Genomic DNA, 27,500 nt, shown 5'->3' on the forward strand with positions numbered 1-27,500 from the left:
CAGTTCCTCTCTTCTCTACGATAGCCCTCCAGTACAAGCAGTCCTCGACTTACGACAGTTCATTTAGTGACCATTGAAGTTACAACGGCACTAAAAAAAAAAGTGACCTGTGATCATTTTTCACACAGCATCCCCTTGATCACGTGATCAAATTGTAGAAGCTTGGGAACTGACTCACATTTATGACCACTGCAGTGTCCCTGGGTCATGTGATCACCTGGTGCGACCTTCCGGCGAGCAAAGTCAATGGGGGAAAGCCAGATTCACTTAACAACCGTGTTACTAATTAACCACTGCAGTGATTCGCTTATTGACTGTGGCGAGAAAGTTTGCAAAATTCACTTAAGAGATGTCTCACTTTGCAACAAAAATTTAGGGCTAATTGTGGTCCTACGTCAAGGACCACCTCTACTGTAAGGAAGTTATCATGTTCCCCCCCCCCCGCAAACCTTCTCTTTGATAGACTGAGCATCCCTAGCTCAACTCTTCATCATACGGTTTTGTCTGTCATTTCATTGGGTTGGAATATTTATACTTGATAAAATTAATGTATTTTTTTTATACTCTAAGCTGCCAGGCGTCGCTTCAAAACGAGATGGGAGGCCAATAAATTTAATAAAAAGTAATAATAAATAAGACTTAGTCATCAGATGGCCGTGAAAGTTGGACCACAAGAAAGGCTGAGCACCAAATAACTGAGGCCTTTGAACTCTGGTGCTGGAGAAGACTCCTGCGAGTCCCTTGGACTGCAAGGCGATCAAACCGGTCGGTCCTAGAGGAGATCAACCCTGACTGCTCTTTAGAAGGCCAGATCCTGAAGCTAAAACTCAAATACTTTGGCCACCTCATGAGAAGGAAGGACTCACTGGAGAAGAGCCTAATGCTGGGAAAGGTGGAGGGCAAGAGAAGAAGGGGACGACAGAGAATGAGGTGGCTGGATGGAGTCACTGAAGCAGGAGGCGTGAGCTTAAATGGACTCCAGAAGATGGTAGAGGACAGGAAGGCCTGGAGGAATGTTGTCCATGGGGTCGCGATGGGTCGGACACGACTTCACAGCTAACAACAACAATTCACCAGAGCCTTTATTGTCTTTGTTGTTCTTCTCTGCCCATCTTGGAGGATACAGAATCAAATGAGAGGGTTATGTTCATCATTAGGACCCCCAAAAGCTTAGGGCCAACTCCATTTCCCAGGATAAAGGAAGGAGCTTCAACTATAGTGGTAGAATTCCCCAAAGCTCCCTGTTCAGATGCCCACAGCAAAGAGAAGCAGAGACGGTCAAGCGGATTCTTTGATCCCAAAATGAGGATGTATCCAACGAACCCTGTTTCTATTCTGAAATGGCTCCCAGATTTTGCGCTTGCAATGAAAAAAGGAAAACAAAATCTTGATTTTGTCGTTTGTTTTTTGCTTAATTAGACAGGTTTATTGTTATAGAAATGGTCTGTACGCTGTTGTTGTTGTTAGTTGCGAAGTCGTGTCCGACCCATCGCCACCCCATGGACGACGTTCTTCCAGGCCTTCCTGTCCGGTGTGTACGTACTGCGGTTCAAAAGTAAAAAAAAAAAGTCGCGATTGTTAACGTTCTTATCTTCTACGGTGCTAAAGAGAGTCGGAAGTTCCTTTCCCCCCGCTTTACGCTATCTTTCCCCCCCCCTTTTCCCACCCCCTTCTTCTAGTTTTCTATTACTCTTTTGAATTTCTCTTCGGTATTTTACATTTTGACAAACCGATAAGACTTATTATTACACATCAGGTTTGGAGAGGGGAGGGGCGGGGTGGGGGGCAGGAGAAACCAGATTCAGGGCTGCAGCTGAATCCACAAATCAATGGGACCGGCTTTGTTTAGTGCTAAAACCTCAAACTGCAGTGATTAGAAGACACATTAGTGTTCATCAATTAGCAGCTGAGCGTTTGCCTTCAATTATTCATGGGGAAATGACTGACACACAAGACGTGGGCCGGTGTGTTGTCAGGAAAACCTCTGCCAAGCCAACAGAACCAGGCGCCACGGGGTATTGACGGCACCGATCCAGCCAGGAAGCCTGATTAACCTCCAAGGTGCCTCGCTTGATGTACTTACCCCATTAATGCTAATGGAGATGCTACCACTTAAACAACAAAACGAAAAAAAAGGGGGGGGGGAAAGGGAAAAGAAAAAAAAAACGAAGTCGGAGCCAGCCAAAGCTTTATCAAAGGAGAGGTCGCTAGGTTTTTAACATCTCTTAGCAATACACACATCCTGTCCTTTGGGTCTTGTCCTTCCCACTCCACCCCGCCTCCCTCCCCCAGCCCTTTTAAACTCTTCCCCAGAAGAGGAAGAAATAAAATCCTTAAACAACTGGCACGTGGTCAACTTCTCAGAAAACACACACACACACACACCACATCCAACGTGCACATCATGTTCTCAGCCTTGATGGGCCAGATCATCATCAAAAACAAAACAAAACCTACAAACACCCCCCCCCTCCCGCTTTCTGTGCACTTGAATTTGGAGCAGGCAAGAAAAGAGCAGAATAACAAGAGTTGGAAGGGACCTTGAAGGTCTTCTAGTCCAACCCCGTTACAAGCGGGAGACCTTATACAATGTGACACAAGTGGCTGTCCGGTCTCTTCTTAAAAATCTCCAGTGATGAAGCACCTACAACTTCTGAAGGCAAGTCACTCCACTGGTTAATTGTCCTCACTGTTAGGAAGTTTGTCCTTAATTCCAAGTTGTTTCTCTCCTTGATCAGTTTCCATCCGTTGCTTCTTGTCCTGCCCTCTGGTGCTTTGGAGAGTGAATTGACCTCTTTGTGGCAGCCCCTCAAATACTGGAATACTGCTATCATGTCCCCCCTAGTTCTTCTTTTCCCTAGACTAGCCAAACCCAAGTCCTGCAGCTGTTAATTCATACGTTTTAGTCTCCAGGCCTTTGATCATCTTAATTGCTCTTCTCTGCACTTCTTCCAAAGTCTCTATATCTTTTTTGTAATGTGGGGACCAAAATTGGATCCAGTATTCCAGGCTTTATAAAGTGGTACTGATACTTTATATGATATAAGAGCCTTGGTGGAGCAGTGGGCTAATGCCTCCTTAAGTAACACCAGCTGCCTGCAATTAGTGCAGGTTCGCATCCCACCAGGCTCAAGGTTGACTCAGCCTTCCATCCTTCCGAGGTAGGTCAAATGAGGACCCAGATTGTTGGGGGCAATTAAGCTGACTTTGTAATAATGCCGCTTGGGTGTGTGTGTGTGAAAGCCCTAATAAGCAGGCATAGACATAGAATGAAGGCTACTGCTAAGCTTGTAAGCCGCCCTGAGTCTTCAGAGAAGGGCAGGATATAAATGGAATTAAAATAAAAAATATATATAATAGATGACAACGACGACAACAATGATGATGATGATGATGATGATGATGATGATGATGATGATGATGATGATGATGGAAAGGACCTTGGAGGTCTTCTAGTCCAACCCCCTGCTCAGGCAGGAAACCCTATACCGTTTCAGACAAATGGCTGTCCAGTCTCTTCTTAAAAACATCCAGTGTTGGAGCATTCGCAGCTTCTGGAGGCAGGTTGTTCCACTGGTTAATTGTTCTGTCAGGATGTTTCTCCTTAATTCCAGGTTGTTTCTCTCCTTGTTTAGTTTCCATCCATCGTTTCTTGTCCTGGCTTCTGGTGCTTTGGAGATTAGCTTGACTCCCTCTTCTTTGTGGCAGCCCCTGAGATACTGGAACACTGCTATCATGTCACCCCTCAACCTTCTCTTCGTTAAATTAAAAGTAAAGTTTCCCCCACAGATGCTAGTCGTTTCCAACTCTAGGGGCTGGTGCTCATCTCCGTTTCAAGGCCGAACAGCCAGCGCTTGTCCGAGGACGTCTCCGTGGTCATGTGGCCGGCATGACTAGGCGCCAAAGGCGCACGGAACGCTGTTACCTTCCCACCGTAGTGGTTCCTATTTTTCTACTTGCATTTTTATGTGCTTTCGAACTGCTAGGTTGGCAGAACCTGGGACGAGTAACAGGCGCTCACTCTGTTACGCGGCACTCGGGATTCGACCCGCCAAACTGCCGACCTTCTGATCAGCAAGCTCAGCGTCCTAACCCACAGAGCCACACATACCCAATTCCTGCAACTGTTCCTTATATGTTTTAGCCTCCAGTCCTCTAATCAAGTTTGTTGCTCTTCTCTGGACTCTTTCCAATGCAACTATAGGAGACAAGCTATTCCATTAATTGTTCTTATCAGGAGGTTTCTCCTTAGTTCTAGGTTGCTTCTCTCCTTGATTAGTTTTCATCTGTTGCTTCTTGTCCTGCCTTCAGGGGCTTTGGAGGATAGCTTGACTCCCTCTTCTTTGGGGCAGCCCTTAAGATATTGGAACACTGCTATCGTATCATTCCTGGTTCTTCTCTATTAAATTTTGATTCGATGCCTCTGTTTATATAACCAAGGCTGGAGTAGTGAGCAGTTTAAATGTGAGCAAAGGAGAGGCACATCAAAATACAAGACCTGAAAGGTGAAAGTAGAAGGCCATATTTAGCTGACCTGGGAAAACCATCAGCTGCTTATTCTTCCAACTCAGTCTGGTTCATCAAAAGCTTTACACCGACTGTCAACGGCCTGCACTGATTTCTTTTCTATTCAGTGACTTATGACTATTTGTCACACTGACAACCACTGCAGCAATCCCTCGCAGCATTCAAACACTATGGCGGTTGCTGCGTCCGGGGTCACCGGATCCCCTTTTGTGATCTTCTGACCAGCCAATTCAATGGGGAAGCCAGATTGACTTGACAACCTTGCTATCAGCTTAACTGCGGTGATCCGCTTAGCAACTTTGACAAGAAAGTTCATAAAATGGGGCAAAACTCACTTAACGAATTTCTCCCTTGTTGTTAGCTGCGGTCGTGTCCGACCCATCACGACCCCATGAACAATGTTCCTCCAGGCCTTCCTGTCCTCTACCATCTTCTGGAGTCCATTTAAGCTCACACCTACTGCTTCAGTGACTCCATCCAGCCACCTCATTCTCCGTCGTCCCCTTCTTCTCTTGCCCCCAACCTTTCCCGGCATTAGGCTGTTCTCCAGTGAGTCCTTCCTTCTCATTAGGTGGCCAAAGGATTTGAGTTTCAACTTCAGGATCTGGCCTTCTCAAGAGCAGTCAGGGTTGATTTCCTCTAGGACTGACCGGTTTCTCTCTTAGCAACATAAATTTTGGGCTCAACTGTGGTCGTAAGTCAAGGACTAACCTGTATTGGAACTTTTTAAGCTGAAAAGATTGAAGGGCTGGTGATGAAAAGACCACGTTATTAGGCACCAGGAGCCTTTTGGAGCTGTGTAAATCATTCAATAAGGCAGCCAGATTGAAGACGTCTTCCACACGTGTCCACACTCGCCCAGAAGACTTTAGGAGGAACTTTAGGTGGAAGTTGGAATTTGTTAAGTTGTGCAAAGCTTTGGGGCCGCTGGGACAGCTTCTTTGCTACGAGGCAGAGACTCTGCTCATCTGGTGTTTGGCACAGGACTAACAGCCCAGCAACCTTCACAGAAAAAGTGTGTTTTGGAGACTGACTCAACTTAGAATTGAAAGTTCAACTAAACATACACAATCCCGCATTTAGGAATGGGGGAACTGCGCCGACAGGAAGATGGACATTTTAAAGACGTTTATAGGCACAAAAGATTCAGCCCACTACCCCTCCCTCAATTGCCATAATTATTCTGAAAATGCATCTTGGGCAGGTGATGGCTGCAGAACAGGAGTTGTGTCCGAGTCTTCGCAATCCCATGAACCGCGGCACGCCAGGACCCCCCTGTCCTCCACTCTCCCAGAGTTTGCCGAAATTCATGTTCATTGTATCGATGGCACCATCTAACCACCTCATCCTCTGTTGTCCCCTTCTAGTTTTCTAGTCCAGCCCCCTGCTCAAGCAGGAGAACCTATAGTACCATCTCAGACAGGTGAATGTCTAGTCTCTTCTTAAAAACCTCCAGTGATGGAGCGCCCACGATTTCCGGTGGCAAGCTGTTCCATTGGTTGATTATCTTCACTGTCAGGAAGTTTCTCCTTAATTCCAGGTTGCTTCTCTCCTCGATCAGTTTCCAACCATTGTTTCTCGTCCTTCCCTCTGGTGCTTTGAAGAATAATTTGACCCCCCTCTTCTTTGTGGCAGCCCCTCAGATACTGGATCACTGCTATCATGTCTTCTCTGTTTGTTCTTTTTTTTTAGACTAGCCAAACCCAAGTCCCGCAGCCGTTCTTCATATGTTTTGGTCTCCAGGCCTTGGATCATCTTAGTTGCTCTTCTTTGAATTTTTTCCAAACTCTCAACATCTTTTTTGTAATATGGTGACCAAAATTGGCTGTGGTATTCCAGGTGTGGTCTTACTAGGGTTTTATAAAGTGGTACTAGTACTTCGCGTGATCTTGATTCTATGCCTCTGTTTATACAACCCAGGATTGTGTTAGCTTTTTTGGTTGCTGCTGCAACATGGCTGGCTCACGGGCAAGTGATCATCCACTAGGACTCCAAGGTCCCTCTCACAGTTGCTGTTTTTAAGCCAGATCTCGCCCAATCTGTATTTGTGCCTTCGCTTTCCCCTAGCACCCCAATTCAAAAGCATCAATTCTTTGGTGCTCAGCCTTCCTTACGGTCTGACTCTCGCAGCCATACGTTACTCCTGGGAAAACCATCGCTCAGACCCTTTTCAGCCAGGTGATGTCTCTGCTGTTTAACAGAATGGTAGCCCAATCACTTAAAGCAAGGGTCCCCAAACTTGGCAACTTTAAAACTTGAGGACTTCAACTGCCAGAATTCCCCAGCCAGCATGGGTGGCTGAGGAATTCTGGGAGTTGAAGTCCACCCAACTCTTAAAAGTTGCCAAGTTTGGGGAGCCCTGACTTAAACCTATAAGATAGTGATGGTTCCTCTAAGGCAGGGGTAGGCAACCCTGGCTCTTTTATGACTCGTGGACTTCAACTCCCAGAATTCCTGAGCCAGCCATGCTGAGGGGAAAGGGAGAGTTTCCTTGCTGAGCATGCTGGCTCAGGAATTCTGGGAGTTGAAGTCCACGAGTCGTAAAAGAGCCGAGGTTGCCTAACCCCTGCTCTAAGGCATCTCTAATGGGTTCTGCAACTAGGAGACATATATTTTGGACCGTTCATCCTGCTCCCCCCACCGCCCTCGCCCCAGACCGAACCTGCAACTTTCTAGAAATCAATTCCCCGTTCTTCACGAAGAGCCAAATTTTGCCAAGGATTAGATCAACCCTGGCTGGCTTCTTTCTGTATCTCGAATGCCTTAAATATTAATATTGTTTATCGGGCAGGACGCTTCCTCGGCTACCCTATTCAGGGTGCAGGAAACTGTTCAGAAATAGAAAGAATGGCGGATCCCTCTGAAGTAAACAGGAGGTGCTGCAGAAAAGCAAATTGGCAATTGTTTCCTTTAACTGCGGAGGCGTGTACGTTAGCAAATGCCACAGATTCATTCATCTCCATGTAAGGTTTTTCTTTCTTTTCTTTTCTTTTCTTTTTTTTGGGGGGAGGGAGATACATGGATGTGGTACCCTGAACTGAGATGGGTTCCCCAGTCGGCTTCTATTTTCTATGAGCAGCCTGAGAAGTATAATTGGGTATGCTAAGAGTGCTACCTAAGGTGCAATGCCAGCTTTTCAACCTTCTGGACACCTGACTTCAAGAAGTCATCCAGGCCCACCTGACATATCAAGTTCAAGGTTCAGAATTCGCTTTTGGATCTGAGCAAACTATCCGATATGGGGGGGGGGGCTGGGCTGTCAGGTGAACTTCTTATTCTCTATACCAGGGGTAGGCAAACCTCAGCTCTTTTAATGACTCGTGGACTTCAACTCCCAGAGTTCCTGAGCCAGCATGGCTCAGCATGGAAACCTCTCCCTTTCTCCTCAGCATGGCTGGCTCAGGAATTCTGGGAGTTGAAGTCCACGAGTCATAAAGCGGCCTAGGCCTAGGCCAGGGGTAGGCAACCTTGGCTCTCTTATGACTCGTGGACTTCAACTCCCAGAGTTCCTGAGCCGGCATGGCTCAGCATGGAAACCTCTCCCTTTCTCCTCAGCATGGCTGGCTCAGGAATTCTGGGAGTTGAAGTCCACGAGTCATAAAGCGGCCTAGGCCTAGGCCAGGGGTAGGCAACCTTGGCTCTCTTATGACTCGTGGACTTCAACTCCCAGAGTTCCTGAGCCGGCATGGCTCAGCATGAAAACCTCTCCCTTTCTCCTCAGCATGGCTGGCTCAGGAATTCTGGGAGTTGAAGTCCACGAGTCATAAAGCGGCCTAGGCCTAGGCCAGGGGTAGGCAACCTTGGCTCTCTTATGACTCGTGGACTTCAACTCCCAGAGTTCCTGAGCCGGCATGGCTCAGCATGGAAACCTCTCCCTTTCTCCTCAGCATGGCTGGCTCAGGAATTCTGGGAGTTGAAGTCCACGAGTCATAAAGCGGCCTAGGCCTAGGCCAGGGGTAGGCAACCTTGGCTCTCTTATGACTCGTGGACTTCAACTCCCAGAGTTCCTGAGCCGGCATGACTCAGCATGGAAACCTCTCCCTTTCTCCTCAGCATGGCTGGCTCAGGAATTCTGGGAGTTGAAGTCCATGAGTCATAAAGCGGCCTAGGCCTAGGCAACCTTGGCTCTCTTATGACTCGTGGACTTCAACTCCCAGAGTTCCTGAGCCGGCATGGCTCAGCACGGAACCTCTCCCTTTCTCCTCAGCATGGCTGGCTCAGGAATTCTGGGAGTTGAAGTCCACGAGTCATAAAGCGGCCTAGGCCTAGGCCAGGGGTAGGCAACCTTGGCCCTCTTATGACTCGTGGACTTCAACTCCCAGAATTCCTGAGCCAGCATGGCTCAGCACGGAAACCTCTCCCTTTCTCCTCAGCATGGCTGGCTGAGGAATTCTGGGAGTTGAAGTCCACGAGTCATATAAAAGAGCCAAGGTTGCCTACCCCTGCTCTATACCAATAGAAGAGACTATACGTAGCTGAAGATTGAACTTTGGGGTCCTTGGTGCTCTCTGAGCTGGGTGACTTTCTTGCAGACGTTTCTTTACCCAAACAGCCACCATCTTTGGAGCTAGAAGGGAACGAGGTTTGCTCTCCTTTTATGTACCAGTGGCATGGCCTGTTAGTGTTGGCGGGAGTGTCTTGGTAGTTCCTTGACTAGGCTGCTGTTTACTGCTTGACAGTCTAGTATTAATGCTGGTGTTAATCTCTCCTTATCTGGGTAGTGATTGTTGATGAGGAAGTGGCAGGTAAGCAACTTGTATGTCAACAGAGAACAAAACCCACTGCCTTCTAGCACTGATGATGTTACCAAGCAGAACCATGAAACGTCCACAGGAAAACAACCAAGCTTGGAGAGCACCAAGGACCCCACATCCATGCATCCATATTATTATTATTCCTTGCAGTCATTTGGTCATCAGCACTCTCCACACACATTTCTACCTATATTTGCACCGTTCAGGTGATCCTGTGGGCACAGATAAACCTCCCAGTGGCCTCAACGACTCCCTGAAAGAGCGCTAGCGAGCAGAGGACTATCAAAACGTAAGAATACAAATCCTTCCACCCTTCGGTCAGAACTGAAGAAGCTCCTTGGATGAGAAGGGAAATGCCTTCAAGGAAAAACAAAGTCCAGGTTGCCTTTTGAAAAAGCCCCTTTGGGACGAGCAGTCGCCACCTTTACAGCGGACGAATTGCATCCTGGTAGCGATGATTTGGCCACCTAATGAGAAGGAAGGACTCACTGGAGAAGAGCCTAATGCTGGGAAAGATGGAGGACAAGAGAAGAAGGGGACGACAGAGAATGAGGTGGCTGGATGGAGTCACTGAAGCAGGAGGCGTGAGCCTAAATGGACTCCAGAAGATGGTAGAGGACAGGAAGGCCTGGAGGAACGTTGTCCATAGGGTTGCGATGGGTCGGACACGACTTCGCAGCTAACAACAAAGCGATGAATATCGCTGCCACATCTGGAAACAGGCCACAGGGCCGCGTGATGAAGCCACCCATCCATTCCAGGGCTCTGGAAGGCCGTGGAGCTCTTCAAAAGGTAAGTGAGGAAGAGGCAGTTTGGCCTGATGCGGTAGCAACCAGGGCTACGAATTGGGAAGGGGGCTCCCGGTGGGGGTGGGAAAAGGCCTGTGGGGACCCAAAGGGCAGGAAGCAGAGTGAGGGGTATCTCAGGGGTTGGAGGGGCCTTGGGAAAGCCAAGGCAGGCGGGCCTGGACCTGAGCTAGGCCTTCGAGGGCTTCCCTCATCCATGGTACTCTGTGTTCCATTTAACGACCCACTCGTTTAAGAACTGCATTGGAGAAAGCAGGGATGGGAGGGATCATTAAGTGAGATGCTTCACGGAATGGCCGTCGCAACATGTGACCGTAATGGGCAGGCCCCATTACAGTCGTATTTCAAGGACTACCGGTCTGTCTTTTCCTACAGACGCTCAGTATTTTCCAAATATATACAAGGAGTCCTCAACTTACAACCATTTGTTCAGTGACCGAAGTTACAACAGCCTCGAAGAAAGTGACTAACGACCGTTTTTTTTCATTCTTACGATGGTTGCGGCATCCCCGTGGTCACATGACCAAAATCTGGATGCTTGGCAACTGGTTCCTATTTATGATGTGTCCCGGGGTCATGTGATCACGTTTTGTGACCTTCTGACAAAGTCAGAAGATTCACTTAACAACCGTGCTACTAACTGAAGGACTGCAGTGATTCGCTTAACAACTGTGGCAGGAAAGGTCCTAAAATTTAACTCGCTTAACAACTGTCTCACTTAGAAACAGAAATGTTGAGCTCAATTGTGGTGCTAAATTGAGGACAACCTAGTGCAGGGGTAGGCAACCTTGGCTCTTTTATGACTCGTGGACTTCAACTCCCAGAATTCCTGAGCCAGCCATGCTGAGGAGAAATGGAGAGGTTTCCATACTGAGCCATGCCAGCTCAGGAATTCTGGGAGTTGAAGTCCACGAGTCATAAAAGAGGCAGGGTTGCCTACTCCTGACCTAGCCACTGTACTGCGTTGCCTACCCATTAATTTCAATGATTTTAGCTCTCCTATCATCTGCATATCAATACATATTATATTGTTGATGTTTTGGAATTCTGTTAACTTGATGTCAGGGAATATTTTATACTCCTCAAACTTTGGATAGCTTTTCAACGATGCTGTTAATTCTTGAACTGTTAGATTCCTTTTCACATGAAATGCAAGTTTGTTATCCTGGCTACTGTAATATCACCAGATTTCAACTGCCTGTTACAGTCTATGAACCAACCTGACCTTCATGAATTGGTAGAAAATGAAATATATAAATAAAATGGGCTAAGAGCAATTGATATTCCATTTAAGCATGCTTGCTTCCACTGTCAAAGCTTTCAGATGGATGTCATTTTGGAATTATTATCTGAAATTCAGATTATCCATTTATTTGATTGATTTCATAGTATTTATAGCAGCCACAAATATGCAGTTGCTTGGCAGCCAGAACATTTAACTGAAGCAACCAATGTTATTAGAAAATTTGGGCAGATTCAAACTTTGGAAGTGCTGATGGAGCTGTCCCTTACAATACAGGCAGTCCCCAACTCACAAAAGTTCGCTTACTGACCATTCAAAGTTACAACACAACTGAAAATTGACTTACGAGCGTTTTTCACACATACAACCGTTGTAGCATCCCTATGATCACGTAATCAAAATTCAGATGCTTGGCAATTAATTAATTGATTGATTGATTAATACCAGTTTACAATGCCTTGGTAAGGCCACACTTGGAATATGGCATCCAGGTTTGGTCACCACGATGTAAAAAAGATGTTGAGAATCTGGAAAGAGTGCAGAGAAGAGTAACAAAGATGATCAGGGGACTGGAGGCTAAAACATATAAGGAGCGGTTACTGGAATTGGGTATGTCTAGTTTAATGAAGAGAAGGACGAGGGGGGACATGATAGCAGTGTTCCAATATCTCAGGGGCTGCCCCAAACAAGAGGGAGTCAAGCTATTCTCCAAAGCCCCTGAAGGCAGGACAAGAAGCAACGGATGGAAACTCATCAAGGAGAGAAGCAACCTAGAACTAAGGAGAAACTTCCTGACAGTTAGAATAATTAACCAGTGGAACAACCTGCCTCCAGAAGCTGTGAATGCTCCAACACTGGAAGTTTTTAAGAAGAGACTGGACAGCCATTTGTCTGAAATGGCATAGGGTTTCCTGCCTGAGCAGGGGGTTGGACTAGATGACCTTCAAGGTCCCTTCCAACTTGATCATCATCATCGTCATCATCATTATTGAGTCACATTTATGACGGCTGCAGTGTCCTGGGGTCATGTGATCCCCTTTTGTGACTTTCTTACAAGCAAAGTCAATGGTGAAGCCAGATTCACTTAGCAATTGTGTCACCAACTTAATAACTGCTATAGTTCACTTAACAACTAAGGCCAGAAAGGTTGTAAAATGGGAGCCAAACTCACTTAACAACTGTCTCACTAAGCAACAGAAATTTTGGGCTCAATTGTTGTCAAGGACCGTCTGGACATGCTAGTATCAGACTGCTTCAGACAGGAAGCAGAGGGGTGAGGACGGCCAAAAAGATGCTTGGCAGATCCCTCCCTCCCATCCAGGACCTGACACAGAAGCGTTGTTTGAGAAGGGTCCGTAAGATTATCTGGGACATCACACATCCTCTCCACGACCTGTTTTCCTTGTTCCTTCTGGGAGGAGGGGGCTCCGTGGTATCCGAGGCAGAGCATCCAGATTCAGTCAAAGTTTTGTTCCATATTACATTTCATTTTTGATGCGTGCCGTTGCGCCCACAGTAAAAAATGACAATCAAGATGATCTCTCTAACTATACAACAGAGTTCCCCAACCTTTTGTGATTGGAGGCCCGTAGCGGAGGGAAGAGGGAAAGAAAGGATGATTTTGTGAGGGTGTAAACGCATGCGTGCGCGAATGTGTGTGCACAAACACCCATTGCTCCTATGAGTGGGGCTGCGAGCACCCGCGCCGCTCCCAGTGATGTGAACGCTCGTGCATGGGGCCGCAAACACCCACGACTCTCACGCCGATGCTCGTGCAACAGGGGCCATGCGCATACACACGCCCCAGCCAGCCACTCATGTGGCCCAGTGGCCAATAGGCCACAGCCTGGTAGAGGGCCGCGGACCACAGGCTGGGGACCCCTGCCATATGGTATCAACCTTGTGAACTCTCAAGCTTCCTCTTTCCGCTATGTATTCAAGACGGACAGTGATTAATATTTATATGTATTTTTATATCAGGGTGTAGGTAGGCAGTCCCTTTTTTGTAAGAAAAAAGGTGCCAGAACTCACATCTTGTTAATCCAGCGCGGACCAAGTACGCATGCATTGGACTTGACACACAAGCGGCTCGCCTGGACCGTTTTAATGATTTTGCCGCCGACCTGCTACGCTCGACAGGCGATTCAAGTCCACCTGGACCAAACATCCAATTTTCAAAAGTTACTTTTAAAACTTGGGAAAAAATCCAGCGGAAAAAGGTGCCAGAACGCCATTCCGGTGCGTTCTATGACAAAAAAAAAAAGCACTGGGTGTCGGTATACACATATGTGTATCTATATAGCACGCCTATGTGTGTGTGTTATGTATGTGTACGCTTTTGAGAGCAAGCAACAGAATTTCATTTTTAACGTGTGCCAGTGTGCCCACAGTAGAAAAAAAAATGACAATAAAGCTTATCTTATCTCATCTTTAAGAATCTAAGCGATTCTTAATGATACTAGCCTGTATGGAAGCGAAGACAGCAGAAATATATAAAGAAATCCTGACTTAACTGAGTCGCTTAAAAGCAGGTTGCTCTCTCCTCTGATCAATTAAAACTGTACTGGATCAACTTATTGGTAAATGTTTTTAATCGGGCTTCAGATCTGAATGCGGCACAATTAGGGCCAATTCCAGCAAGCAATTAGGAGCGGCCGTTTCTTAACCACATTTGACTAAACTGCAAAGATGGCAGATCAGGACTTACTAAAGATTGAGCAAATATGGATTTGCCTAAAGTACGTCAAGTGGAAGTGTTCAGATTGCGGTTGCCGCCCTGACCTGTGGCTACTTAGCAGCTCTTCCTTTACATAAAATCATAAAAAAAAAAATAAACGGAGCGTGTGAATCAGATCTGTGAACGAATCTCTTGAGAACTGTAAAGATCACCTGAACTCACTTGGATAATTAATACAATCCACCAGTGAAAGGACTGTCGTGAATTTCCGCAATTCTATACAATTGAGCCCAGCATTTCGTTCGCCAAGAAAGACAGCTGGTTAAGTGGGTTTTGCTCCATTTTATGACCTACCTTGTAACAGTTGTTACACGAATCACTGCAGTTAATAATAATAATAAAGTTGGAAGGGACCTTGGGGGTCATCTAGTCCAACCCCCTGCTCAGGCAGGAAACCCTATACCATTTCAGATCAAATGGCGGTCCAGCCTGTTTTTAAAAGTCTCCAGTTATGCAACACCCACCCACTTCTGGAGGCAGGTTGTTCCACTGGTTAATTGTTTTATCTGTCAGGAAGTTTCTCCTTAGTTCTAGGTTGCTTCTCTCCTTGATGAGTTTCCACCCGTTGCTTCTTGTCCTGCTTTCGGGCGCTTTGGAGAATAGCTTGACTCCCTCTTCTTTGGGGCAGCCCCTGCGATATTGTTAAGTTAGTAACACAGTTGTGAAGTGAATCTGGTTTCTCAATTGACTTTGCTTGTCGGAATGTCGCAAAAAGGGATCACAGAGTTCCGGGACCCTTGCAACTGTCATAAGCATGAGTCAGTTGCCACATGTCTGAATTCTGATCATATGATTGGAGGGGGTGGGCCTGCAACGGTCATAAGTGTGAAAAACAGACATAAGTTGCTTTTCCAGTGCCATTGTAACTTAAAAAAGTCACTAAACGAATGTTTATAAGTGGAGGAGTATCATTAATGGCACTCATCGGAGTAGACCATTGCTGGTTAAAATTTGAATTAATTCTCCCAACATGCAGACTAGTAAAAATAGACACAGAACTCTCTTTCCCCCCATGATCAGCTAATATGGGGGATGAGCTATACAAAAGTCTGTTTGTTCTAGTGTAGGGGTAGGCAAACCCTGGCTCTTTCATGACTCGTGGACTTCAACTCCCAGAATTCCTGAGCCAGCATGACTCAGCATGGAAACCTCTCCATTTCTCCTCAGCAGGGCTGGCTCAGGTATTCAGGTATTCTTTAAGTCCACAAGTCTTAAAGTTGCCAAGCTTGGAGACCCCTGAAACTAGGCCTTACACAGCTAAACTGGCTAAGCCAGGGGTAGGCAACCTTGGCTCTTTTATGACTCGTGGACTACAATTCCCAGAATTTGTGAGCCAGCATGGAAACCTCTCCATTTCTCCTCAGCATAGCTGGCTCAAGTATTCTGGGAGTTGAAGTCCACAGGTCATAACAGAGCAGAGGTTGCCCACCCCTGGTCTAATGGTTAAGGTAGCTAAGAATAGGTAGCTAAAGGGTGAATTTCAGCCAGTCACTCTCTCTCAGCCCCAGAAAGAAGGTAATGGAAAACCACTTCTAAAGAATAGAGCCGACAGACTTGGCCATGTCCTTACAAAGAATCAAGGCTGACTTGATGCTACCAAAAATAACATATTTATACATCGATTCCTTCATTCAATTTCTACAGCCGCCCAACCCAACCAAGTCACTCCGTACAAGGTCTTCAATAATACAGCTAGTCCTCGACTTACGACCACAACAGAGCCCAACATTTCTCTTGCTAACGGAGACATTTCTTAAGTGGATTTTTGCCCCATTTTACGACCTTTCTTGCTACAGTTATTGAGGGAACCACTGCAGTAGTTCAGCTAGTAACACGGTTGTTAAGTGAATCTGGCTCTCCCATGGGGGTTTGCTCATCAGAAGTTCGCAAAAAGGGATCACACAATCCCGGGGACACTACAACCATCGTAAATACGAGCCAGTGGCCAAGAATCCGAACTTCAATCGGGTGACCGTGGGGACGCTGCAATGGCTGTCGGTGTGAAAAACGGTCACAAGTCACTTCACTCAACGCCCTCAACGGTTGCTAAGCGAACGGTCGTAAGTTGGAGATCCCATGCAACCGGTTCCTGTCTAAAACCTGGACCGATTCAATCGACTGTACGGCCCTCCTGGGTGAGTTTTTAGAGAGCTCTTCGGATGGAAAGAAGATCCCTCTTCAACTGTAGCCACGAAATGTTTGTCCAGATGTTGCGGGTTTTGTGGTTCTTCTGAGATGCCTGCTCGGACGCGCGCAAGGTAAGCCAGCCCGGCCACAGGACGAGGGAACCACTGCCGGGTTTTCAGAAAATAAAAGGCACGGTGCTTATCTAAGCAATAAGCACAAAATGCAGAACAGGAAGGCAAGGCAGCCAAAAAAAGAAATCAGAGAAGCGGATTCCAATCTGAACCGATCCATTAGTCCATAAATACCCAGCCTGCGGACCGCCAGCTATGCCCGCTCCTTCCCTTCTGCAGTAAGCAAATTGGTGAATTTTTTTTTCTCCCCCTTCAGTAATCTTTTAACCTTTCCCATGCCGTATCAGCTGTCTTCTGGGTCCATTAGTGCTAATGGCCCTGCTCTCACACAAGTTGTTGGGAGTCATTACCGAGTTATCAGGTAACAAGAGAAAACAGGTTGCGTGCTTTTTGTGTATGGTTTTTCTAAGTGGTGACTTGTGCCGCTTTGGGGCTTAAAGAGACTCGAAAAAGAACGGAGAAAGTATCATTCTTACTGTGGGTGAGAAAGTCCGGGTGTTTAAATTTGTGTCTGGCGTGTCAGAAGTACATTCTTTGAGAGGGGTGTGTGTGTTTGTGTGTGGGGGGGGGAAGCTGTGAAAATCCTGAGTATTATCTTATTTGGTCATTAGAATTAGTAGATAATCTTTATTGTCATTTTTTTACTGTGGGGACAACGGCGCACATCAAAAATGAAATTTAGTTGCCCGCTCTCAAAGTGAAACACATACATGACACACACCTAAAACATACTACATGCAGCATATGTATAGACCTACACCCCTACTTATATATATATAAAACAAAAAAAATATTAAATACTGTCCCATCTTGAATATATAATGGAAGGAGGAAGCTTGAGAGTTCACAAGGTTAATGCTGCATGGAATGAAACTATGGCTGAATCTGGATGTTCTGCTACGGATACCACGAAGCCCCCCCCCCCTCCCAGAAGGGAACAAGGAAAGAGGTTGTGAAGAGGATGTGTCGTGTCCCAGACAATCTTACGGACCCTGCTCAAGCAACGCTTCTGTGCTATGTCCTGGATGGGAGGGAGGGAACTGCCAAGGATCTTTTCGGCCGTCCTCACCACTCTCTGCACCGCCTTCCTGTCCGAAGCAGGGATGCTTCCAATCCAGACTGTGATGCTGTACGACAGGATGCTCTCGATCGTCCTTCTATAGAAAGTGGTCAGGACAGGGGAAGGAAGATGTGCTTTTCTCATGTGACGCCGAAAGTTCAGGTGCTGCTGTGGTATTATAGGGACCTTGAGGATCCCATGCAAGTGTCTTTATATCATCCCGGACAAATGGTCGTCCAATCTTTTCTTGAAAACCTGCATCTACTATGTTCATCAAAGCAGCAACCTGGAATTAAGGTGAAACTTCCTAACGGTGAGGACAATTTAACCAAGTGGAACACCTTGCCACCAGACGTTGTGGGTGTTTCATCACTGGGGGTTTTTAAGAAGAGACTGGACAGCCAGTTGTCTGAAACAGTATACGATTTCCTGCTTGAGCAGGGGGCTGGACTAGAACACCTCCAAGGTCCCTTTCCAGCTCTATTCTGATTCTGATTCATCTAGAACATTCCGAGTAAAGACTGTATCGGGCAGAAGATTGGCAGAGCGCCTCCATGAACACCAACCAGCAGTCAAATGGCAGGATGAAAACTCTTTAAAACTCAAAAACTTTACTCTAAACTTTAAAAACCATAGCTTCAACTGGGCAACTATGACCATCCTAATCCAAGCCAAGTCCAAAAAATGCTAGACAATTCCTCGACGCCTGTCATTCTGACAAATTCGCCTGGTGCACCAGTTGCGGCCCTATCTGGCGCCTGGTGCGCCAGTTGCGGCCCTATCTAGGCCGGGATGACTTATGCACGGTCACTCATGCGCTCGTGACCTCTCGTCTAGACTACTGCAACGCTCTCTACATGGGGCTGCCCTTGAGGACCACCCGGAGGCTCCAACTGGTACAGAATGCAGCCGCGAGAGTTGTGTTGGGAGTCTCCCGATACTCCCATGTCACACCTCTGCTCTGTGAGCTGCATTGGTTGCCAGTTGTCTTCCGGGTGAGATTCAAGGTACTAGTAATGGTGTTTAAGGCCCTACATGGCTGGGGTCCGGAGTACCTTAGGGAACACCTGCTGCCGGCATCAACTGCCCTTCGCCCTGTGCGTTCCCACAGAGAGGGCCTCCTCAGGGTGCCACCGGTCAGAGAATGTCGATTGGTGGCCCCCAGGGGGAGATCCTTCTCTGTGGGCGCCCCGGAGCTATGGAATCAGTTACCGGTTGAGCTCCGGATGGCGCCCAATCTTCGCTCCTTTCGTCACGATCTAAAGACATTCTTATTCGAACAAGCCGGCCTGGCCTGATGGGGGATTGGTGGGGTTTTTTATTGTTATTTTAATATTTGTATTTACTGTTTTTAGTGGGCATATATTTAATTCTTTTTTAACTTTTGTAACTTTGTATTTTTTATTCTTGCCCTGTTCACCGCCCTGAGTCCTTCGGGAGAAGGGCGGTATATAAATATTATTAAATAAATAAATAAATAAATAAATTGGCCAGGAATAGACATAAACAACATTTACATATTTATTTATTTTTATTTATTTATTTTATTTATTATATTTGTATACCGCCCTTCTCCCGAAGGACTCAGGGCGGTGAACATATTGGGCAAAAGAGACACTCAGCAAGCCATAATGGGAACAAAAAAGGCCCAAACACCTCCTCGCCAGCAATCAACACCGAAACGAACATACTTACCGTGTTTCCCTGAAAATAAGATCGAGTCTTATATTAATTTTTTCTCCAAAAGACGCAATATTTTCCAGTTAGGTCTTATTTTTGGAGAAATAAGGCACTAAATGTGTCTGTCTGGCTGACGATCTTAACTGGGTCTTATTTTTGGAGTAGGACTTATATAATGAGCATCCTGAAAAATCATGCTAGGGCTAATTTTCCGGTTGGCTCTTATTTTCAGAGAAACAGGGGGTAACAGCAAAGTTAACATCAGACCAACAATGAAGAAGTTAAAAAAAAATGTCAAGAATACACGTTTGGTTAGAGAAAATGATTAAAAAACATATAGACTTTAAGCCAGAATTGTTTTTGTTCGGCATAACAGCAGGAAAGTACGAGAAAAAAATGTATATACTTAATTTTAAATGTTTTAACGGCAGCAAGAGTGGTATTTGCTCAATATTGGAAAAAATGAAGACCTACCAATGGAGGAAGAATTAATTAAGAAAATCTTAAGATTGTGCAGAAATGGACAGATTGACATTGAAGATAAAATTTAATTTAATTTAATTTAATAATAATAATTTAATAATATTTCTATACCGCCCTTCTCCCGAAGGACTCAGGGCGGTGAACAGGGCAAGAATAAAAATACAGAATTACAAAAGTTAAAAAATAATTAAATACATGCCCACTAAAAAACAATCAATACATATTAAAACCCCAATAAAATACCCCACCAATCCCCCATCAGGCCAGGCCGGCTTGTTCGAACAAGTATCTTTTGAGATCGCGGCGAAAGGAGCGAAGATCGGGCGCCATCCGGAGCTCAACCGGAAGCTGATTCCATAGCTCCGGAGCGCCCACAAAGAAAGATCTCCCCCTGGGGGCCACCAGTCGACATTCTCTGACCGGTGGCACCCTGAGGAGTCCCTCTCTGTGGGAGCGTACTGGGCGGAGGGAAGTTGATGCCGGCAGCAGGTGTTCCCTGAGGTACTCCGGACCCCTGCCATGTAGGGCTTTAAACACCATTACTAGTACCTTGAATCTCACCCGGAAGACAACTGGTAACCAATGCAGCTCACGGAGCAGAGGTGTAACATGGGAGTATCGGGAGACTCCCAACACAACTCTCGCGGCTGCATTCTGTACCGGTTGGAGCCTCCGGGTGGTCCTCAAGGGCAGCCCCATGTAGAGAAAGAAGATTCAGTATACTTTAGAAGATGGGACAATTTTTATCAGTGGCTAGAAAAACCGAATTAGAGAGAAAGGAACGTGGTATGTACTATGTAACATTAAATATGTATTAGTAAGGAGAAGAGTATTGGGTGAAGTGAAGATGTAAGAAACGTGTTATTAACTAACATATTGATTATGAAAATACAGAAACTAATTATTACTGATTGTTTTTTAAACACATGAATCCAGACAACATGCCGTTTGCTAAATACAAAAGAACAGGGCTTTTTTTGTCACAGAACGCTCAGGACGGAGTTCCGGCACCTTTTTTTGGATGAAACCTTTTTCTTTTACAAAAAAAGCACTGCAAAAGAATGTTATCTTATAAATATATATATACATATATCTATATATATATCTATATATATATCTATATATCTATATATCTATATCTATATCTATATCTATATCAATATCTATCTATCTATATATATCTATATATCTATATCTATATCTATATCTATATCTATATCTATCTATATCTATCTATATCTATATCTATATCTATATCTATATCTATATCTATATCTATATCTATATCTATATCTATATCATCTATATATATATATATATATATATATATATATATATATATATATATACACCCTACATACCTAGTTGCCTTAGACCAGGGGTCAGCAACCTGAAACAGTGAAAGAGCCACTCGGAACCGGTTCCCTCACAAAAGGAAAAACTGGGAGCCGCAAAAAATGTGTGCGCATGCGCATACATGTGCGCATGTGCAGAACAGGGTTTGACTGAAGCGTGGAGCCAAGGTGAGATATGCACCTACTGTGCATATTTGAATTGATTGGTTGAAGTTTTTTAGTCCCACTTTTTTTTGGGATTGCACATGGCAGAGGACTGGGAGCCGCAGGAGATGGCTGCGGGTCCGGAGCCGCGGGTTGCAGACCTGTGCCTTAGACATTTATCCTATGGTTTTGGGTCCAGACCCCTTATCATCTTTATTGTTCTTCTGTGTATACTTTCAAGGGTCTCAGAATTTTTTGGGGATTATGGTGACCAGAACTGTGTGCGCTATTCCATATGTGGCCTCACTTGGGCAGTATAAAGTGGTACTACCACTTCATGTCATCTTGATGCTATCCTTCTGTTGATGCAGCCCAGGACCGCATTGGCTTTTTGGGCTGCTGCAACACACTGCCGGCTCATACTGAAGTGGGGAGGTCCACTAGGACTCCTAGCTCACTCGCTCTCACAGGAACTACTGTTGACAATACTTCAGTGGCTAAAGAAAACTTCACCAGTATTTGTTAAAGACAGCAAAGATGCAGAGTTGCCTAGGTAACAGATCCAGCTTTTTGCTATTTCAATGAATGAAGTGCCCGCTTTACGATGTTAGGATAGATAGGAGAACACATACAATACTCCTTCCTCCTCTTATCTTCCCCACAATAACAGTGTGAGGTGAGTAGGGCTGAGAGTGACTGGCCTAAGGTAATCCAGCTTTCAGGCTTAAGGCGGGACTAGAATTCCCCATCTCCTGGTGATTGGCCCAAAATCAGCCAGCTGGCTTTTATGCCTAAGACAGAACTAGGACTCCCCGTCCCCTGGTGATTGGCCCAAAGTCAGCCAGTTGGCTTTCATGCCTAAGACAGAACTAGAAATCCCCGTCTCCTGGTGATTGGCCCGGAATCAGCCAGCTGGCTTTTATGCCTAAAACAGAACTAGGACTCCCCGTCCCCTGGTGATTGGCCCAAAGTCAGCCAGTTGGCTTTCATGCCTAAGACAGAACTAGAAATCCCCATCTCCTGGTGATTGGCCCAGAATCAGCCAGCTGGCTTTTATGCCTAAGACAGAACTAGGACTCCCCGTCACCTGGTAATTGGCCCAAAGTCAGCCAGTTGGTTTTCATGCCTAAGAAAGAACTAGAACTCCCCGTCTCCTGGTGATTGGCCCAAAATCAGCCAGTTGGCTTTCATGCCTAAGACAGAACTAGAAATCCCCATCTCCTGGTGATTGGCCCAAAATCAGCCAGTTGGTTTTCATGCCTCAGGCGGGACTAGAACTCCCCGTCACCTGGTGATTGGCCCAAAGTCAGCCAGTTGGCTTTCATGCCTAAGGCGGGACTAGAACTCCCCATCTCCTGATGATTGGCCCAGAATCAGCCAGCTGGCTTTCATGCCTAAGGCAGAACTAGAACTCCCCATCTCCTGGTGATTGGCCCAAAGTCACCCAGCCGGCTTTCATGCCTAAGGTAGCACTAGAACTCGCAGTCTCCCAGTTTCTAATCTGCTGCCTTAGCCACTAGACCAAACTCTATTTGGCTCTATTTAGCATGCCTTGTACCAAACATGTCAAACTCACGACGTCACGTGACATCGCGCAACGTATCAGGACAGTTTTGCCATTGCCAGCAATGGGGTGGGCGTGGCTTCCAGATGACACGTCCGGCCTGCAGGCCGGCAGTTTGACACCCCTGCCTTGTACTTTGAAAGCCCACGAAAGAAAGCTTCAGAATATCCCAAGTGTCCTTGTTCCCCTCAATTTCTTGGGGAAAGGGGACACACTAAATATTAATCAACTGCCATACAATATGCGTGTTTAACATCTGCAGCAGAAAACCTACTTGAGCATCAAGGTGTATTTCACTGGAGGAATATTTAAATGATCCCTATTTAAGCAGAAATACAAATCCAGAAATGGAGAGACTACATTTTTTAATTGTAAGAATAAGAATGTGCTGGAATTCATGAAATGAAGAAAACGTATTAAAGATGAAAAAACAAATTGTGTAACACGATTCCATACTCCTGCCCCCCCGCCTCGCAAAAAAAATACACACCCAGATCCATATTTCTTTTGACCGATACAAAACCTGTGGGTTTCCCCCCCCCCCGCACATTTAAAAGAAGATTGGTTGGCATCCATAGTCATCATTATGGGATATACGTGTTTTCTTTTCCTTTTCAAAATGTTGCTTGTTTATTCTAAGGAAATGCGCACATTCCCTGCCTTTTGCTGTGGGTTGTTTGGAAGGAGCCGGTCAAGCCCGCCAACTGAAAACTTCAAATTTTCAGTCCCTTTCTTGCAAACCACCATGTCTTCTCTCAGAAAGTGAGAAAATGATGAAGTTATAATCAGCACAGCTTCAGAAACCCAGAAAGGGAGGTGTTTTGCAGTTAAATGACAATGTTTCTTTGTCTTTAACTGAAGTTACAGATATAAATTTAGAATGAAGGAGCTGTAAAGGACTGTTACCTAATCTAACCCTTTAGTCCATTCAAAAAATCTGCTGAAGGATGCCGGACAGAAGGCCACCACCAGAAAGAGAATTCCTGAATTATGGATCTGTGTGTCACACTTTCCTACCAGACTGTAGAGCAGGGGTCTTCAAACTTGGCCCTTTTTATTTATTTATTTTATTTATTTATGACTTTTTATGACTTGTGGACTTCAACTCCCAGAATTCCTCAGCCAGGCATGCTGGCTGACGAATTCTGGGAGTTGAAGTCCACTCCTCTTAAAGTCTGTAGCAGGGGTCTTCAAACTTGGCCCTTTTATGACTTGTGGACTTCAACTCCCAGAATTCCTCAGCCAGGCATTTTGGGAGTTGAAGTCCACTCCTCTTAAAAAGTCTGTAGCAGGGGTCTTCCAACTTGGCCCCTTCATGACTTGGGGACTTCAATTCCCAGAATTCCTCAGCCAGTGTGCCTGGCTGAGGAATTCTGGGAGTTGAAGTTCACAAGTCATAAAAGGGCCAGGTTGGAAGACCCCTGGGCTAGTCACTCTCTCTCAGCTACAGGAAACAGACAATGGCAACCCACTTCTACAATCTTGCCGAGAGAACTTCACCGACTTGTCCAGCGGGCACCAGGAGCTATGCCACCAGGAGCCACTGTTTTGAGATGACTAGCCCTGTGAATTATTTAATAAATACATACATAACAAATTCTTGGGGATTGTGGTATTGTTTTCTAAGTCCATGTAGAGATGCTATTTACCAGGCTCTTCTAGAATTTTACCCAATGCAGACACAGGCTCGTAGAATCATAGAGTTGGAAGAGAGTCAGCTATTGATTAACACACACACAACCCTGCTCAGGATAGGAATATAAAGCACCCCAGACAGATGACTGTCTGCCCACCGCTTAAGTATACCTAGTAAAGGTTACCATCTCTCTGCAATGATTTGGTGCCACTGTCAAACTATCGGTACGCTTCGCAGCGAAACGTCTTCAAGGAAAAAAGCTAAGAAAGTCCAGTTGCCTTTTGAAAAAGCACCTTTGGGACAACCATGTTCTGGATGATTGGGAATCTCCACAGACAGATTAGTACTACTGTAGTAAGAAGCTTTTTCTACCATACAGTCAGAATCTCTTTTCCCTCATTCTGCACTCTGCCGCCTGCCTTAATTGACCTTCGATGTGGTGGTATCTTTCCAGAGGAATTTAAAGAGTCTGAGAAATGCCTTCTCCTTAAGGCTACAGGAGTAAGGCAACCTTGGCTCTTTTATGACTCGTGGACCTCAACTCCCAGAATTCCTCAGCCAGCATGGCTCAGCTTGGAAACCTCTCCATTTCTCCTCAGCGTGCCTGGCTGAGGAATTCTGGGAGTTGAAGTCCACAAGTCATAAAAGGACCAAGTTGGAAGACCCCTGTTCTAGTCCAACCCCTGCTCAGGCAGGAGGCCCTATACCATTTTAGACAAATGGTTGTCCAGCCTTTCTTTAAAATCCACCTTTGATGGAACACCCACAACTTCTAGAGGCAAGTAGTTCCACTGGTTAATTGCTCTCACTGTTAGGTTGCTACTCTCCTTCTAGTCCTAGTTCTATCTGGCTTCCCGATCCTCGCTTTCTAATCGTTTTGAATACAGGTAGACCGCAGTTAGTGACCGTTCAAAGTTACAACAGCGCTGAAAAAGTGAATGATGACCGTTTTCACACTTATGACCATTGCAGCATCCCCCGTGGTCACGTGATCAAAATTCGGATGCTTGGCAGCTGACTCATGTTTATGACCATTGCAGCGTCCTGGGGCCATGTGATCCCCTTTTGCGACCTTCTGTCAGGCAAAGTCAAGGGGGAAGCCAGATTCACTTAACAACCGTGTTACTAATTTAAGAGCTGCAGTCATTCACTTAACAGCTGTGACAAGAAAGGGCATAAAATGGAACAAAGCTCGCTTAACAACTGTCTGGTTCAGCCACATAAATTTTGGGCTCAATTGTGGTCGTAAGTCGAGGACTACCTGTATTGGGGCTAGGATTTTAAAATCCATCCTCAACGTCTTTTATCTTGGTAGGTGGCCTGCAGCTGATGCCCGCAGAGGTACCACTTTTTACTCTTTAATCTTACCCAGATGTTTTCCATAGGATTTCCATATTCCGAGACATGATTTTTTTTTTACAGGCATATATCCTCACGCTGTGAAAATATATATTTCTTCATTCACATTTATATTTATGTCAAAACGGTGGCCCTCCAGATGTTGTTTCAGCCTTGATCATGCCTGACCACCGGCTCTGCCGGGGCTAGGCTCCTACCGTGCCTGTGGGTTTCTGGATAACCATTTTGGGAGTAAATGCTGGATTAGGCCGAAAATCCCCGTTTTATAAAAAGCACAGCTATGTTGAAGTTCCAACCATCCTTCTCAGGTGAAAAATGCCTCTTGGATGCCCTTTTAATTGGCTTGACCAATTAACCTGTTTGACCTTTTTTTTAATTTTATTTTATTGTGACAGAAAACCTGCAGTTTCCTTATTTTGGCCTATCTCTCTTTGGAGGAAAGGGGAGTTATGCAACTTCAATAAATGCTTTTTGGCTATAGGCAACCCTAGAATGAAAGTCAGTATAAAAATACTTTTAAATAAAAAGTACACTGCCGTGTAAGCCACTGAAAGGACTACTGATCCAAGGACTGGAGCAGGGGTCTTCAAACTTGGCCCTTTTACGACTTGTGGACTTCAACTCCCAGAATTCCTCAGCCAGGCACGCTGGCTGAGGAATTCTGGGAGTTGAAGTCCATAAGTTGTAAAAGGGCCAAGTTTGAAGACCCCTGGACTGGAGGCTAAAACATATAAGGAATGGTTGCTGGAATTGGGTCTGTCTGGTTTAATGAAGAGAAGGACGAGGGGGAACACGATAGCAGCCTTCCAGTATCTCAGGGGCTGCCCCAAAGAAAAGGGAGTCAAGCTCTTCTCCAAAGCACCTGAAGGCAGGACAAGAAGCAACGGATGGAAACTCATCAAGGAGAGAAGCAACCTAGAACTAAGGAGAAACTTCCTGACAGTTAGAACAATTAACCAATGGAACAACCTGCCTCCAGAAGCTGTGAATGCTCCAACACTGGAGGTTTTTAAGAAGAGACTGGACAGCCGTTTGTATGAAATGGTACAGGGCAGTGATGGCGAACCTTTTAGAGACCAAGTGCCCAAACTGCAACCCCAAACCCACTTATGTATTGTCGGGTGCCGGATGGGCGTGGCCCATTGGGTAGGCGTGGCTGCGATGGTAACGGGAGACTGGGTGGGATTAAAAAGTTCAATCAATCAATTCCAACTTTGCAAGATTTTTTTTTCCCCTGCAAGAAGTCAAAATTGATTGATTGATTGAAACTTTTTTTTTTTGCACACAGCGGCAGAGGCCCAAAGCGAAAAGGTTTTATAAAACCCAGCTGAAGCCCTAGGACTGGGGCGACGGCGCGCGTGTGCCCACAGAGAGGGCTCTGCGTGCCATCTTTGGCATGCGTGCCATAGGTTCGCCACCACGGGTATAGGGTTTCCTGCTTGAGCAGGGGGTTGGACTAGATGACCTCCAAGGTCCCTTCCAGCTTTATTGTTGTTGTTGTTGTTGTTGTACTCACTTTGGCTGCGCTGATGACTGTGGCTGTGTAGGACTGAATGTTATCTCCACAAGCTCCACCCCGGGACTGATGGCACCGAATGAGCTGCAAGAAGAAAGGGCTGGCGTTAGGTCAAATTAGAACAATTAACCAGTGGAACTCCTTGCCCCCAGAAGCTGTGAATGCTCCAACACTGGAAGTTTTTAAGAAGAGACTGGACAGCCATTTGTCTGAAATGGTATAGGGTTTCCTGCCTGAGCAGGGGGTTGGACTAGATGACCTCTGAGGTCCCTTCCAACTTTATTAAGTCAAGGAGACAGCAGACTCCTCGTGAAGACCCTTCCGTCCAGCCCTCCACCCCGCTGCAAGCAGGGCTTGACTACACTTCACTTAGTGATC

At 45.8% G+C, this 27,500-nt stretch overlaps 1 protein-coding gene across 1 annotated transcript in view; it reads right to left on the reverse strand.

The window, feature by feature from the left end:
* Window positions 1–27,500, reverse strand: part of BCAS3 (BCAS3 microtubule associated cell migration factor) — a 720,894-nt gene that overhangs the window by 569,841 nt on the left and 123,553 nt on the right. The window contains exon 12 of the mRNA XM_081346686.1: window positions 27,123–27,206. Coding sequence (XP_081202812.1) covers window positions 27,123–27,206 — 84 coding nt within the window. The remainder of the gene's footprint in view (window positions 1–27,122; window positions 27,207–27,500) is intronic.

The sequence above is a fragment of the Vipera berus genome (assembly GCF_964194415.1).
Source record: "Vipera berus genome assembly, chromosome: 1".
In the NCBI taxonomy this organism is placed as follows: Eukaryota; Metazoa; Chordata; class Lepidosauria; order Squamata; family Viperidae; genus Vipera; species Vipera berus.